This window comes from Puntigrus tetrazona, chromosome 24 (genome assembly GCF_018831695.1).
Source record: "Puntigrus tetrazona isolate hp1 chromosome 24, ASM1883169v1, whole genome shotgun sequence".
Classification (NCBI taxonomy): Eukaryota; Metazoa; Chordata; class Actinopteri; order Cypriniformes; family Cyprinidae; genus Puntigrus; species Puntigrus tetrazona.
Genome location: NC_056722.1, coordinates 14404064 through 14420291, shown reverse-complemented (window position 1 = coordinate 14420291; position 16228 = coordinate 14404064). Strand labels below are relative to the sequence as shown.

Here is a 16228-nt window from a genome sequence, read left to right as displayed (position 1 = left end):
GAAAGAAAGAATAAATTAATGAATCACTGAATGAATGAATTTTGCAAAATAAATAAATACATTTTGCTTGCAACTATTCGTTCTTTTTCACCTAGTGTACAATTAGGCTAATGGTGTTTCATCATTCCCAACAAAGTGTAAAAACTGTGTAATAAAGTAATATTATGATATGAGAAACTGTATATAAATTGTTTATAATTAAAATTATATTCATAGAAATCATACAGGTTTCTCATTCTGTTTCTAACAGGGACAATTTGCACCATCTGCTGGACATATGTGTTATAGGCTACTAGATGTACGTATAATTAACAACGTGCTATAATGTAAATATCTGTTTTATTTGGACATTGTTGTTATAAAGGTTTATGTATATGTATTTTTAATTGTCTTCGACTTATAAAGTTCCTTTCATATATACACACACACACACACACACACGTGTGGTCAGCTATCCTTTTTGGGACTCTCGATAGGTGTAATGGTTTTTATCATGTAAATATATATACAATGTTTATATATATTAGAATTTTTCTGAGCTTCTTCAACCTTGGCGTAAAATGTTAAAATTAAATCATCTGGCTAGCCAAGTGCTGATTGGGCTTTAGAGCGGGGACTTTTAATTATGAACCACATTTTTGAACCGGAAGTGCTCAGTTGTATCGCCGTCTGTGTTTCTCAAGAAACTTGTTTTGTTATTTTAATTCGCGGTAAGTGTGGCAGTTGTACATTTATTACCCCCGTTACAGATGTGGTTATAAGATTAACAGATCTACATAGAGAAGATGAGTTAATGCCATTTATCGATTTCAAAATGATGTGTGTGAAATCTGTAATTTACTGATGTGATCGCGATAATGTGCCTTCATGAGGCGGTTTAAACAAATAAAATAAAAAACCGAGCACGTGACTACCAAGTACAGCAAAAGATAGTAAACTCGAAAACGAGTTTTAATGGGTTTTTGTTAATTGTTCACTCCGCCTCTTCAGTCAGTTTATTTTTTTCCTAGGCTTTCGTACTGTTTCTCTCGCAATAATTTATCTCCCGTGCAATACACGTGATGTTTTGTTCTTTTGTTTGCAGGATTAATACAGCGCCTGTAAAACTATGGGTTTGTATTGGACTTTTATTCATTTGAAAATGAACACAAACCAAATGCTTTTAATGAGTGCAACCCAATAACTTCATCCGCATTCCTAGTAAATGCATTAAAATAAATGTTTCTGTTTAGCTTCCATTGCACGTTTCCTTTTCCCTTAAGTGTCCGAATACCATTTTTTTTTTCAGCAGACGTTGAAGACAGGACTTACGGTGGTTGCGAAGGCCCTGATGCCATGTATGTGAAGCTGATCTCCTCAGATGGCCACGAGTTTATTGTAAAGAGAGAGCATGCATTAACCTCTGGCACCATCAAGGCTATGCTGAGTGGACCTGGTGAGCATGAAACATGGTCAAAGTCTGGCCGTTATGAAACAGCATTTGTTTATTGTGGAATTCTTCCATCAATCATTTGTTTTCGGATATATTTTAGCAGCATCTGACGGGCGAGATTAAAACGCTAACGGATATTTGCATGCTCTCTTTTAGGTCAGTTCGCTGAAAATGAAACCAACGAGGTGAACTTCCGGGAGATCCCGTCTCATGTTCTTTCCAAAGTCTGCATGTATTTTACCTATAAAGTGCGCTATACTAACAGCTCGACAGAAATCCCAGAATTCCCCATTGCACCTGAGATTGCTCTGGAATTGCTAATGGCTGCGAACTTTCTAGACTGCTAGATAGGAAAGGATAATGTGTTATGCTGTGACTTACTTGCCATTACTTGCCATCATATATGTTCCTATGATCTATGAGTCTGTATTTATGAATGTTTTGCAGTTTTTGATCCATTGAGGGGTTTTTTTGTATGCTGTAATTTGAAATGGCTGGATATTGTGTTTTGTATGCAGTGTTTTAAATGTCTTACAATCATTTTGTATGTGCAGTTGTTCTAATTTCATTCACACAAGGGAAAAAAAAGGATGAGCCAAATATATCGTTGTCACACTTCTGTGTCTCTGTTTTTGACTGGTTCGATATTTAGACCACAAAGAATAAACGCAACGTTTCGCATGTGTCGCAAGGCACAAGTGAACACAAAGTAAAGCTCTAAGTATTTTCAAAACACTGAAGAAAAGAGAATTGAGGGCGGTGCGTACTAAACTACATTACAGTATGGCATTATTGTACCATAAAAAGGAGAGTGATTAAAAAATAAAATCTATGTTGTCCCAACCTAGGTGACTGTCTTTGTTCTGTGAGAGTACAATTCGTTACAAAGATTAGATGCAATACATAAATAAAAATGTGAAATAATTCCAGACTTTTTTCATCTGTAGTACAAATTTATTAAAAACAAAAATGTGCTAATATTTATATAGGATTGTTCAGCCCACCCCCAAAAAAGTTTCAAACCTTTTCTCTGTAACAGAATATTGAATTAATTTTACATTTATACAAAATGCTGGTAATCATAATAAAAAATAATGATTTACAAAAAATTTTTTTAAGCCATTCCAAATGTAACTTTTTGCTTCGTGACAGAATGATGGTTTAATAGGCATTCATGTTGATTTTTAAATATTTATTAATGATTATAATGTAAGAAAACAAAAACAGCTAAATAAATAAAGTACATGTTTCTGTAAAAAAACAAAAAGTATTGAAATTCGTTCCAACAAAATAATTAAAAAACTATTGTATTTCTTAAAAGCAACATGACTGTATTTCTTAGTTATTATACGTGATTAATGAACAGTTTTAAGAAGTGTTGAGGTAGTGAGTGGTGCAGCAGGTTTAGAGCAGAACGCAGCGGCGCTCGTGGGTCACGTGACGGTGACGTCGCTCGCGCTGCGTTACTGTGCGCCACTGATGCAGGGGGATCCATCATGGCGTCGATGCAGGTAAGATCACAGCTGACATCTAGCTCTGTTTAATCTATCAATCACTCCTCGATCGGGTGTCGAGCGTGTCGTCTCTGATACTGTAAATCGTGTTATGTTTGGATACGCCTAATTAAGGGTTCGAATATTGCTGTGTTATTTCTGAAATCATAACTTGTCCTCCTCGCTGCTCCTGAGCTGTCAGGGTGAGAATTATCGGTGCTTTAAAAGCAACAGCTGGCGAGCAGGAGTCACACAAACTACTGATTTACCCCGACGGAATGAGGAGAATTAACGTGCTATTACCACGAATACCACGAGTTTGCTGTGTGATTAGCTTGAAATCGCGATGCCGGCGTGTTTACCTGTTTTTATCCAGCTTTACAAGGTTATTTGTGACATTTGACAGGAAATGTGAAGGTAATATGCATGTCGCTATTATGTGTTGAATAGGAATATTGGAAATGACAACATATAGGCGATACTTGTTTCCACTCAGATTTTAGTGGTATAAATATTCAAATGATAATATGCAAATAATAGCCAAGAGAAATTAGATGTACTGTGTTGAATTTCAGTTCTCGAATGTGTCTCATACGCCTTAATTATGTATAATAATGTAAAATTTGAGGTAGTAATTCTGACTCCTATCACCCTGCTATATTCTTTATAGTTTGTTTTATTTTGAAAGAATAATATTGTTATATATGTGTGTGTGTGTGTGTGTGTGTGTGTGTGTGTGTGTGTGTATATATATATATATATATATATATATATATATATATATATATATATAACAACAAAGTGCTTACTTGGCTGTTATTTATGCTTTATATATTAATCAATTAGTTATTGTTATTGTAAAATAATTAATAATTAATATATATCTATTATCTATTCATTTATCTGTATACAAACAGACTTTAAATGTAAAAAGAAAAAAAAATCCTTTTGTTTTGTTTTGTTTTCTTTTCTTTTCTTTTCTTTGTTTAATACGTTGTCTGTTTCTCAACAGAAAAGGTTACAGAAGGAACTGCTAGCCTTGCAGAATGATCCACCTCCCGGAATGACCCTAAATGAGAAGAGCGTACAAAACACCATCACACAGTAAGACCGTCATTTCCCGACTTTGTTTAATCTTACACTGGTGTGTGTGTGATCACAGTGTACTCATTAACAGGCTAGCTTTCTCGGGCCGTCCTGCATCACGGACCGTATCGCAGGGGAAACTTTTAAAAGCACGCCGACTTTACTTATTATTACGTGTTGCCATGTTAAACCTGGAAATCTCTCGCCCATTGCGGGCGTCACGTTATCAATTTTAAAACACACTTTTCCCTTTTGGTGTCATTTGTAAGGCTGCTCTGCCGCGATGTATAGAATGTCCGCTCAGGCTAATCAAAAATTAAAGCGGTCGGCTCGAGAGGGTAGTATTGCCGTAACAAACCTTACTGACCTCTTTTTGGCCCCTGCATGCATTTGTATCCATTTCTGGAAATATCTAGCAGTCTTTTATGGGGGGAAAAAGCTGTCACAAGGCAAAAAAAAAAAAAAGTTCCGTCGCATTGCTTCACAAAAGGATTGCTTAACTAAATCTGAGTATAACCGATCTTGCGCTCAGTGGTGTGTGGAGTTACGTCAGAAAGTGTAAAAGAGCTGTCTTTACACTTGTTTGTCTTTCTGTGTAGCGGTAATAAAATGAATGATGAGCTTTGACAGCCAAGGGTTTTAAATAAAACCTAATACATTTTATGTAACTCTGGTCGGTTTTGTGGGAACATCACGTACGTTAGTTAACTATTTTTCTTAACGAGAAGCTTCGTGGCCTTGTCTTTGGTGCGTGATTTGTCAGAGAAATGTCAGGTATGTCTTAGCAGTTTTAGCAGCTTGCCGGACGTGTTTGTCCTGATCGGTCTTTGTGTTCGTTGTAGTCCATCAAGTTTTTTATAGGAGGATTTTGAAGGAGATTTGTCGCGATATGAACGCGAACTATTACTCTAAACCTTCTCCTCGTGTCTTCTCTCACATGTGTAATACACTACTGGTCATACGTTTGGAGTAGTTAAGATTTTTGTGTTTTTTTACAGATGATGTTTACAATAGTTGCTCTTTTATTGTTTATGTATATATTTATTTCTTTTTTTAAATGAAAGATACAACAGTAATATTATATGCCTGCCGAAAATTCACTTTTGTACATAACTTTTGGAATAAATTACATTTTACGGCTATTAAAATAGAACACAGTTATTTTATGTTTTACAATAATATTTGATAATTACATATAACACTAACATTAAAACTATTGCCGCTAGTGTAATGAAAACTAAAAGGCAGTAACGTGAGCTCCTTTGATGACGCAGCATTGATGGTCCAGCAATATTTCCGCTCCGTCTCTGGAATGTTCTCTCTCTTTTGAAAACAAACGGCTGCCGGAGATATGATAATACTGTGGCAGGAAAATGACGCTGATGGGGCTTTATCTAACTCTGGTTTATTGCAAGAATTTTCTGTTAGCAGATGGTCTGACATTGACGTTCCAAATGAAAACGCTTACTGGGAATGCCAAAACGAACAATTAAATATGGTTGTAGATGTATAGCATTCAAAATAGTTCAGCTACAATATAAGCAAGTTCAGTTTTATTTTAAGCTGCGTTGTTGACACGAGAGATGACCTTTTCGTATAAATAGGGCGCTTTTCTGTTTCCAACGATCGAAGTTCATTAATCTAACAAGATATTGCCCTCTACGCCGGATGTTTCCTCCAAGCGACGGCAAGCTTTATATGTTTTTGAATTAGTGAAGGACACACACGAGCGGATAGTGACACATCGCAGTGGGTCTGAGGGTTTGTGTTGAGTCAGGAAAAAAATTATACGTCTTCGCTGTTTGTTCAGACTCTCAACTGAATACCTTTCTTGTCAAGCGCGTCAAGTTGCTCTCTAAAAATTGGTCAGATTATTCTGTCAGATACGTAAGTGCTTGGGTCAGGAGTTTTCTTGCCTGAAAGAGAAATACTGCTGCTTTCTTTACCGTTTAGTTCTGGATACTTGATGGCTATCGTTTTTGTCTTTTATTGATCTTAATCTTACCATTTTCTGTCTCTCTCTTCGTTTAATTCTTCTCCAGGCCACTGCTGGTTTGTCAGTCCAGTCGTTTCGTTGTTGCTAATATGAGTTTAAGAGACTGTTTACCCAAAACTGAAATGCTTTCTGTTACTTTTTTCAGATGGATTGTGGATATGGAAGGAGCCTCTGGTACTCTCTATGAGGGGGAGAAATTTCAGCTTCTTTTTAAATTTAGTAGTCGTTATCCCTTTGATTCACCTCAGGTAGGTCTAAATATTACGTATAAAGTCTGATTTGGTTTTTTTTTATAATACAAATTTAATGTATTTATTTTAGAATATATCTTTATTGGCAATATTAATAAGAATATTATTATATTATGCCAGTTTAGCTGTTTTGGCTTGTATTTTTATATGTTCAGTTTTTATTTTAGCTCGGTTTTATTAAATATATAGTTATTGTTCTGATCAGCGGTATTTAAACATTATTATACATTTCATTAAAAGGTTTTATTAATTAATAAAAAGTATTCACAATTAATTTTTATTAAACGTTTTCTCTTTTTTTTTATTTGGTTATGTGCTTTTGTCACGTGCATAAAATTTTTAAATGTATTTCTGTATAAGTGTTCTGTAAATTGTTTATTTTATTTTATTGTATTGGTGCTTTATTGTAATTAGCATGTTTTAGCTAGTTTTGTTTTAGTGCTGAGCAATGATTAATTGCATCCAAAAATGTTTTTAGACATAATATATGTGTGTGCTATATTTAAGATAGAAATATGAATACACACACTTGCATTTATATATTTAAGAAAAAATTTTATTTAATAAAATTATGAATATAAATATACATGAAATATTTTCATAAAATATATTGTATGTGTCTTTTATATTTACAAAATAAATGTAATTTTATATATAATTAAAAAATAAAAAAAAATAAATATAAATATATATATATATATATATATATATATATATATATATATATATTTTTATTTTTTTTTTTTTTTTTAGTTTTGTAAATATAAAGACAGTAAAATAATAGGATCAAACCGCACAAGGGCATTTTGAGCTTGTAGACTGCAGATTTAATGGCCACATATGAGGGGATTAACTTTAATTTTACATATCAGTTCCACTATAAATAGCAGAGCGGTATAGACCAAATTAGCTAAACAAGCTCACACTCCACTAAGGCTTTTAGGGATAAGAACAGCATGAGTACATGGATACTGTTATAGCTGAAAACTGTGTCACAGCAAGTTGATGCTTTAGAGCTGATACAAAGCATAAATGGAGCAAAAGTAAGTCTATAGGAGCTTTAAATGCGAGGGGCAGCGCTTGAGATTAAAGGTGACTGATAAATAACCTTTTTTGTTCCTGAAGTGGCCCTAGAGTTTGTGCGCATTAAGTGCATGTAATCGGGAGTGAAGCACTGGCTATTTTGTTCTGTCTGACCGTGAGCACTCTATGTTTTTTCTTATGTAAGTCCGGATCTGGCGCCGGCTTCTCATTCAGCCGGCTGTCTCTGTCTCTACCTCCTAATCTAGCGGCCTCATGCCAATTGTGAGGACTAAGCACCGGCTTTGGATTTAAAGGAATAGTTCGCCCCAAAATTAAAAGTTCTGTCATCATTTACTCGCCCTCGTATTGTTTCAAATCCGTGTGACTGACTTTGTTCTGTGGAACACAAAAGGAAATGTTTTGAAGAATGTCGGTGCTGCTCTTTTCCATACAATGAAAGTGGGTGGGGACTGGAGAAGGATAGTTAAAGAGCAATATAAATGATCATTAAAATAAGTCCATTGAATATATATCTTAAGTCCTTCAAATTTTATTATAGCTTTGTTTAAAAATGTAAAAATGTTCTTTCTCTCAATTCTTATAATTTTGTCTAAATTCTCTGGTTTACTTTTTTTTTTTTTTTTTTTTTTTTGCAGTTGCTAGATTTCTTGCAATCTTGAGTTTGTATTTCGCTATTCTGAGAAAATAAGATAAAATAGCAATTTAAATTTTTTTTTTATTTAATTGAGTTTTTTTGTTTTATTTTTTTTAATCTTGTATAAAATACGGTTTCGAGAATGTTCTCTTTTATTGTGTGGAGTGCAGCTTGAAGCAAGCATACGTGATCATCTGGTGCACTATATTTGTCTGAAACGGCTGAAAATAAATGTCTTTTATGTTGTGTTTTGACAGGTAATGTTCACAGGAGACAATATACCTGTCCATCCCCACGTTTATAGCAATGGCCACATCTGCCTGTCCATCTTAACGGAGGACTGGTCACCAGCTCTTTCTGTGCAGTCTGTTTGTCTTAGCATTATTAGCATGCTGTCTAGCTGCAAAGAGAAGGTAAGTGTCTCAAGCAAACAATGCAGTAGTTTCCTTCTGTTATTGTATCTCTTTGGATTTCCAAGTTATAGTGAGGATCAATATGGAAAGAAAACACGTTTAGGTTCCAATATGGGACATATTGAACAGATATGTTTGTTCATTAGTTACAAAAGTAAGACATTAACTGTCATATCTGGTGTCTCTCTAAATCAATGGCTCACTAATTAAAGTACTTGCTTAAAGGTGTCTCAACACTGATGTTTTATAATTGACAGTCAATACGACCTTAGGGACAGGAACTGAAAACAGACAGCGTTGTCAGTCAAACCCAAAGCATTTATTTTCCGTTTACATAAAATGTACAGTTTGTATGCGGCCGCCAGTCTTTTATTAGATGCTCATTAATGAAAATACCCAATCATTCAAACACCATGGCAGCAACTCAATGCATTTAGGCGTGTGGACATGGTCAAGAAAATCTAACGAAGTTCAGACCGAGCATCTGAATGGGCAAGAAAGTGAATTTGAACATGGCGTAGTTGTTGGTGCCAGATGGGCTGGTCTGAGGATTTCAGAAACTGCTGATGTACTGGGATTTTAAGGGGAATGGAAGATATAAGAAGCAGATCTGTGGGTGAAAATGCCCTTATTGATGTCAGAGGAAAGAGGGAGACTGATTTGAGTTGATGGAAAGAAAATAATAACTAAAGTAACACCTCGTTTCAACTGAGGTATGCTACAGCAGCTGTAGAAGATGTCTGGGCTGATGAGTATTAATGTCTGCTGTGACATTTGGATGGCAGGGACAGAGTTTTATGTAAACGACATGAAACAATGGATCCAGTGGTTCAGGCTTGTGGTGGTGTAATGGTGTGGGTTATTTTTTCATGTCACGCTTTGGGCCTCTAAGTACCAACTGAAACTCCACAGCCTACCTGGCTATTCTTATTGACCATGCCCATGACCTTTATAACCACAGTGTACACAGTGATGGCTAACTTCGGCAGAATAAATACAGAACTGGTCCCTTGAACATCATAATGAGTTCACTATACTCAAATGGTCTCTTCAGTCAACAGATCTCAATCCAGTAGAGCACTTTTGGGATGTGGTGGAAGGGGGGGATTCGTATCATGGACATTCAGCCAACAAATCTGCATCAACTGTGTGATGTTATGTCAGTACAGATCACTCTGAGGACATTTCTAGCAACTTGTCACAAAGAATTTAAGCAGTCCCAAAGGCAAAAGAATGCCCAATCCTGTACTAGTAATGTGCATCTAATAAACTGGGCTGTGAATGTAAAAATAAGCAGTGCTGGGTAGATTACTTACATGTTGATGAAGACTGTAGTTTGTAACATAATTAGGTCACTCATTTAAGGTAATGTATTCTCGCTACATTTTAGATTACTATTACGATATTATTTTTTTAATCAAACTTATTTTAAACTTTACAATTAAATGTACCATATTAATCCCAAAAAAAAAAGAAATATTACTATTTTAATATTAACTATACTTAATGTAAGAACTGCAGTGGGTGTCTGAGTTGATGAAAATCTAATAATTAAAATTATGAAAATATAAATTCAAATAACTGAAATGCTTAAACAGAAAAAAAACTGAAATATTTCATTTGTTTACCTGCACGTCAAAATAATATCAGAGAACTGTAAACATGTGAATGTATTATTAAATTTATCTAATTATATTTTATAACGCCAAAACATTTTTGAATCACTGAATCAAAAAAAAATGATACCATAACTGTAAACAGATTGTGATAAATTGAATATACTCTAATCACAAGTACTTAATTTTTCAAAATCTGATTATGTAATCTAGACAACATGAAGTTACTGCCCAGCCCTGAAAAAACAATATATATATTTTTATTTCTATTTTTTTTATATTTTACAGAGGCGGCCTCCTGATAACTCCTTTTATGTACGGACGTGTAATAAAAATCCAAAGAAGACAAAATGGTGGTATCATGGTAAAAACTAATATTTCAGTCTGTAATAAATAAAACCTTGTTATTATTGAAAATGCATAAATATATACTTTTTTTTTTTTTTACAGATGATACATGTTAATATGAACTTTCTAGAACTCCCGGAGGGAAGAAGTCCTACTGACCTATAAAAGCACTTTTTTGAAATCATATGGTCTCTGAACTTTAACCTTGGACTCAAACTCAAGCATGGACTCAGAACACAAACATAGGAGATGATGTCAACTGTGTTACCGGTGGCCAGTTGGATGCATGTTTGGGAAAACTGAAAAACAGTCGAAGAACGGAAATCAATTTTTGAAGAGGATGGAAACGGACCCGTCAAGGGTCGGTGTGGAAAAATTCGATAAATCCAGGAAAAATTATTATTATTTTTTTTTTTGGGTAGTGAGATTATTTCTATCTTGGACCATACATGATTCTGTTCATTTTTGTCATTGGTATGTTTTAAGGTCCATGTGTCTTGTGCAATAACAAGGATAGGTGCATAGCAGGGCCAATAATGAAGAAATCCAAATCAAATTATAGAAATCCAAAACCAATCTGGAAACGATTGTAGTGTCCTTTTTTTTTCTCATTCCTTATATTCCTACTGAAATGATATGCACTGTGATGAAATCGATGAAAGACCAGTTCATTCTGATGAAGATATGATGCACTTCTTCAGCAAGTTTCTGATGTTCCACTGTAAATAGATTAATTTAAGAAAGGTACTGTTTTATCTCTATCTCAAGTTCTGCTATTATTGCAAATGCTGGTGTTATTTAGGACTATAATAGGTCCATCAAACCAACCTTGACCATCCATGAACTCATATTTACCTCTACCAAGTCATACGGGATGAAACCAGTGTTGTGTGTAGGTTCGCCATTAAAGCAGAGCTATAGGTAACCCATTATATTGAATGTTAGCAAGAAAGTTGTGTCTTGTTCTATCTTATTTGTATAAAATGTTTTTGTTATGAGACGCAAGCTCAGTCTATTTTAAGCTATTCCATTTTAAAAAATTTGCTTCACCTTTGTCACTTTTTTTTTTTTTTTTTTTTTTTTTTTTGGTTCAAGTAATGAAAAAGAGTTGAAGAATGGCAGTAAGGGTGTACGTCTTATTTAATTTTGTGTACTTGTTTTATTCTCTATAACCTCAGAGGTTTCGGAAGTTATTGTGGTTTATATATTCTTAAGATGTTGATTATCCTGGTCATACTTGCCTGGCTCAGGTAATTTTTTCAAGGATGTAAAAAATCACAAATATTTCTAAATATTTTCCATTTGATTCTATTTTCTCCTAAAGGACTGTTACGTAGTTTAGGAAAAAAAAAAAAAAAAAAAAAAAAAGATGCATAACTCCTAAAAAGTGAAATTAACTCGGCAGCATGGTCTACGTGTAGATAGACAAGTTATTGCGGAGCACATATTTGATAATGTTTAGATCCTGCACTTTTTATTTTCAAAATTAAATTATTTTAATTCTATTTAATTGTAAAAAAACAACAAACGAGTGTTGTTATGGTCAAGGGTTATCGGGTGGTTTGGCTTTTGTGTTTTCTGGGATTTAAAAAAGGCTCACACACTTCCTGTCCCCAACAATTGTATATGTTTGATGTACGGTATCCGATCGGTAATGTGAGATCTCACACTGTTTATTAACTTCATACGCTCCAAAGATGTATTTTTAGCCATCCGTTCAGAAATACTTGAATATTCCAAACCTGGTTGGCTTGTCTTTTTTTCCATTGTCTGTGGTACAGTGTACTTAGACTTCCAAGTGAATGTGTCGGTGTAGAAAAACTGGAGATGGCCATGACTCTTCCCTCTGCACACAATATCAGGATACTTTATTTTATGTTACACATGTAATTGTGCTTACTACTGAAAGAAATGTGTGGAAATGACAACAGGGCTAAACTTGAATGTGCGTTCGCTGGCTGAGAAATATATTGACACCTGTCAGCATTCGAAAGGAAGTCAATAAGTGTACACGCTTACGTTTAAGTAGACTTAAAAGGTATCTAAAAAGTTTTCTTTTTTTGCTAATGAAGGGTTCTATTTAAATTGGTTTGCCAGCTGTAGGAGGTGACAGGAATTATTGTTTTTTAACTCTTTCTTTGAGGGTTTTTTTTTTGGGTATGTACAAATTATGTAAGTTGTGCCTGTTAATTTAAAGAATAAAAATACAGGTTTTGAGTCAGTCTTCTTCTTTACACATTGCATGACCACAGTTATCCTTTGTTATTTATTAAGCAATAAAGACAGGTAAAGTATTATCATATTTCAAAGTAATATTTTTAAGTAATTTTTTTTAGAATGCTTAATATGTTGTACTGTTATTATAATTGAACTAATAATACTAATAAAAATACAGATTACTTATTGGATGTATTTAATAATCATTATAGGTAATGTTTTTTATGCTTGTCATTTATGTATATGTTATAATGGATGTGCATTAAGTAATAATTCATTATTTTAATGTGATAATGGAATATATAACAACTTAATATAGAATTAAGTTATAGTTGAATATGAATATGAAAATATTTTGGAATGCTAAATGATGCTCTATTATTGATAATTAGCCATGGAACATTTTAGAATGATATGTATTATATATTTGTTGTTTATAAAGTGTTATTTTGGGACGCTTATTAATATAAATGTATATTATATATTGGATGTATTTAATATTCACTGTAGGTACACACATTAAGTAATAATTGCATTTGCAGATATGAAGTATATTTTAGAATGCTTGTGTGTGTGTGTGTGTGTGTGTGTGTGTGTGTGTGTGTGTGTGTGTGTGTGTGTGTGCTGTCAAACGATTACTTGCCATAAATAGTCGTAATGTATATTACATGCATTATACATATATTTAGTACCAGAGTGTATACTCTAAATAAATAATAAACATATGTTAAATACGTTTCGAAAAGTCATGTAGTAGCAAGGGGTATTTAAATATACAGTGCATGAATTCATAGTCGGTATCAGGAAGCCGAACTGTACCATTTGTGCGACAGAGGAGGGGTGTACGCTTTTGGCCATCCTCAAAAAACTACGTACAAAATTCACAAAAACTGTAGTAAATGTAAACTTAAAACATAAAAACCACCAAGCGTTGCTGTGCCGTCGTCCAAGTGGCCTATTTTCGGAAAAGCACACGTCGTTCATATGTTGGTTTGGTCCTGGTACCATCAGTTCTCTTTAGTGTTTGCCAATGTTGGAGGTGTAACTGGGGTCTGGCCCTGGACGAAGGTAAATTATTATTATTAAATGCGTTGTGGTTTGAAGTGGCGATGTATTCGGGACGGCACTAGCGACTGCGCTCTGTCGTTTGGTTGTTTGGCGGCAGCTCGGGCAGTGTGCATCGATGAGATGTGAGGGGTATTTAGTCGTTCAGCCATGATGTCTGCACATTCCCAGCTGAGTTCAGACCGGTGGCCTGTGTGCTGGAGAGGAAGGTTGTGTTCCCAAACCCCGAATAGAGTTCGACTTGATTTCAACGTTTAAAGGAGTATAATAAATCCCAGCTTCGCGTCTTGATGATCGTAAGAGGACTAAGAAAATGACAACATCAGTGGGTCCACAGACATAGGGACAACTGGGAAGAGAGTGTCCTCACTTTTGAGAGTCAGGTTCACAAAGAAAGCTGTCTTTCTCATACAGTGCACTAATAAACTCCATGATGGGTCCTAGTGGTCAAATGTCACTCCGTTGGCTTAATTCTGACTTGCTTCCAGTCCATCATTTGTCACCCTGGGTTTAATGATTGATGTCAAGCATTGCTTTATAGTGTGAGGATTTATGGAAAAGGAATTATGGAAATGTCAAGTGATTTAAAAAGGATGAGTACCCATGGAAGTGATTTAAAATATGTATGATTATTGTAAAAGTCAAATAATCTTGTATAATAAATGTTTTTTTTTCTTTCTGTAGGTGACTAAATTGAAAACAAGAAAACAAAATGACAAATTTAGTAGTTTTTCTTTAGTCGCCTCTAGTTTCTGTTTCATTGGCTATTTTTCCCCATTCATTTGGTTTTGACACCCATGTACTGGAATTATGAAAGACTGAAAAAGTCATTGAACTTCTCTGGTCAGAATTTGGGAAAAAAAAAGATAAACTTGCAATATTTGATAACAATTGACAAATACTGACATTTTTAATTTATAAACAATTTATTGATATGTTTTTGAATTAGTTATATCTTAGTTCAAGTGGTTTTATTCTGTATTTTATATTTATATTTATATTTTTATTAAATTTTTTCGTTTTAGTACTCCAGCTTCGAAAGTTAAAGTAAAGTAATTTCTGCTTTTTATTTTGGTTGCCAAGTATTCATGTTTAAAGTTTTAGGTTTGTATTTTTATTTCAGCTTTATTTGAATAATGAAAAATATTGTAGTAGTTGTATTAGTTTTGGGTTTAGTTAACAGCAGTAACAATAAAGTCGTATTTTACTGTAATTGTATCTATTTAAGTGGTCGTTAAGTTTGAATGCACTTACCTTATTGCTATGAAAGTAACTTTTTCTTTTGTCTTGCGCTGTGTCACAGCGGTGTTTTTGTTTGACTTCTGTTTAGGCAAAATACTGATATGACATCCTGCCAAGAATACATGTTTTTATTATTTGAAAAATGAAACCTTGTCTGTTGTACAAATAATGTGCCGCTTGGCTTATCCAGGCCTTGACCATGCCTGTCCCGTAATGCGCTGGATGCGTTTTGCATCTGAATAAATAGTTGATGTTGAAAAAGATTGTTTCGTGTTGTTTTGACAGCGATAGAGCATGGCTCAAGTGAAAGTGCAGACATCAGCCCCCTTGTCTGGACCTGGCCTGACCGCCGCTGTGCCCGCTGTGGCCATGCCCAGCCCAGGAGCTCTGGGTCTGCAGCCCACCATCAATGGCACAGTGCCAGCCACAACGCCCACCTGCCCCAGCCCTGCCTCTGGCTTTGTGGACTCCACTGTACCAGCCAGCCCGTCAGGTAACGCCGCGGTGATGCATTTTGCCGGTGTAGTTTATAACCTTTATAGCCGTAATGCTCGTTTTAACCCGAGCTGCTTCGGATGTCCTGTGCCCATGAAAGCCAGTTGCGAAACCGCTTTAGTTACTAAGCGAATCATGTTTGGGGAAAAACAAAGAAAAGACGGTTCGTGTTGTGTTGTGTCACGTCAGAAGGATTCTGTTTTCCTCGTAATCTAAACAAGCTAAATCGAATAACCCAGTGTAATGTAAACATCTGATCGTAATATACATCGGTCACAATGGTTGGCATTTATTAGTCACTTCGGTGGAATGGCATTGTTTTTTAATGTGAATAAATGACAGAATAAACAGTGGACCCAAACTGTTAAAAATGTTTAAATGTGATTTGTTGGACAGCAAACTCTGAAACCAGGTGGCATTTATTTTAGATATTGACAGCACAGAGCAGTTAACAAAAAAAATTGTTTGGTTTTAAATGGAAACATACACTTGCATAACAAGTTTGTGGTTCATACATTTTTTTAAAAATAATAAATCTCTTATGCTTACCTAGGCTTTAATAATTTGTGAAATATTATAAGTTTAGTTTAAAATATATGCTTTCTGTTAATATAATTGAAATAGTTATTTATTCCTGTGATCAGTGCTGAATTTTCAGTATCTTTACTCCAGTCTTCAGTGTCACAGAAACGCAAAAGCTATATTTATTTAAATATCCATTTTTTGTAACATTATAAAGGTTTTTACTGTCAATGAATAGTTCTAGATTGTCATAATGTACTCACCCTGCACCAGACCTATGAGTTTATTCGTAAAAAGATATTTTGAAGAATGTTTATGGAGTTTATTGACTTTATTTGTTCCCAGTGCTATGGAAGTCAATGGCTGCCATCAGC

The 16228-nt window shown here is 34.6% G+C and overlaps 3 protein-coding genes across 6 annotated transcripts in view; all 3 read left to right on the top strand.

Moving 5' to 3' along the window:
• Positions 1 to 585: 585 nt before the first annotated feature.
• Positions 586 to 2048, top strand: eloca (elongin C paralog a). Of its 2 annotated transcripts, none has more exons than XM_043225638.1 (4): positions 586 to 710; positions 1085 to 1112; positions 1289 to 1435; positions 1589 to 2048. In XM_043225638.1, the coding sequence occupies exons 2-4, from the start codon at positions 1109 to 1111 to the stop codon at positions 1777 to 1779; spliced, it is 342 nt and encodes a 113-aa protein (XP_043081573.1). In that variant the 5' UTR covers positions 586 to 710; positions 1085 to 1108; the 3' UTR covers positions 1780 to 2048. The 2 variants fall into 2 exon arrangements, with proteins under 2 accessions (XP_043081573.1, XP_043081574.1); XM_043225639.1 differs by having other exon boundaries at positions 620 to 710; positions 1292 to 1435.
• Positions 2049 to 2847: 799 nt separating this feature from the next.
• Positions 2848 to 12530, top strand: ube2wb (ubiquitin conjugating enzyme E2 Wb). 2 transcript variants are annotated; one of them, XM_043225614.1, is made up of 6 exons: positions 2848 to 2943; positions 3938 to 4029; positions 6153 to 6255; positions 8194 to 8349; positions 10254 to 10329; positions 10416 to 12530. In XM_043225614.1, the coding sequence occupies exons 1-6, from the start codon at positions 2929 to 2931 to the stop codon at positions 10427 to 10429; spliced, it is 456 nt and encodes a 151-aa protein (XP_043081549.1). In that variant the 5' UTR covers positions 2848 to 2928; the 3' UTR covers positions 10430 to 12530. The 2 variants fall into 2 exon arrangements, with proteins under 2 accessions (XP_043081549.1, XP_043081550.1); XM_043225615.1 differs by lacking the exon at positions 2848 to 2943 and adding an exon at positions 3053 to 3342.
• A 928-nt stretch (positions 12531 to 13458) lies between these two features.
• Positions 13459 to 16228, top strand: part of stau2 (staufen double-stranded RNA binding protein 2) — an 89373-nt gene continuing 86603 nt past the window's right edge. For both annotated transcript variants that reach the window (XM_043225613.1, XM_043225612.1), the window contains exons 1-2: positions 13459 to 13598; positions 15123 to 15330. In XM_043225613.1, the coding sequence (XP_043081548.1) occupies positions 15132 to 15330 (199 nt within the window). In that variant the 5' untranslated portion in view covers positions 13459 to 13598; positions 15123 to 15131. The remainder of the gene's footprint in view (positions 13599 to 15122; positions 15331 to 16228) is intronic.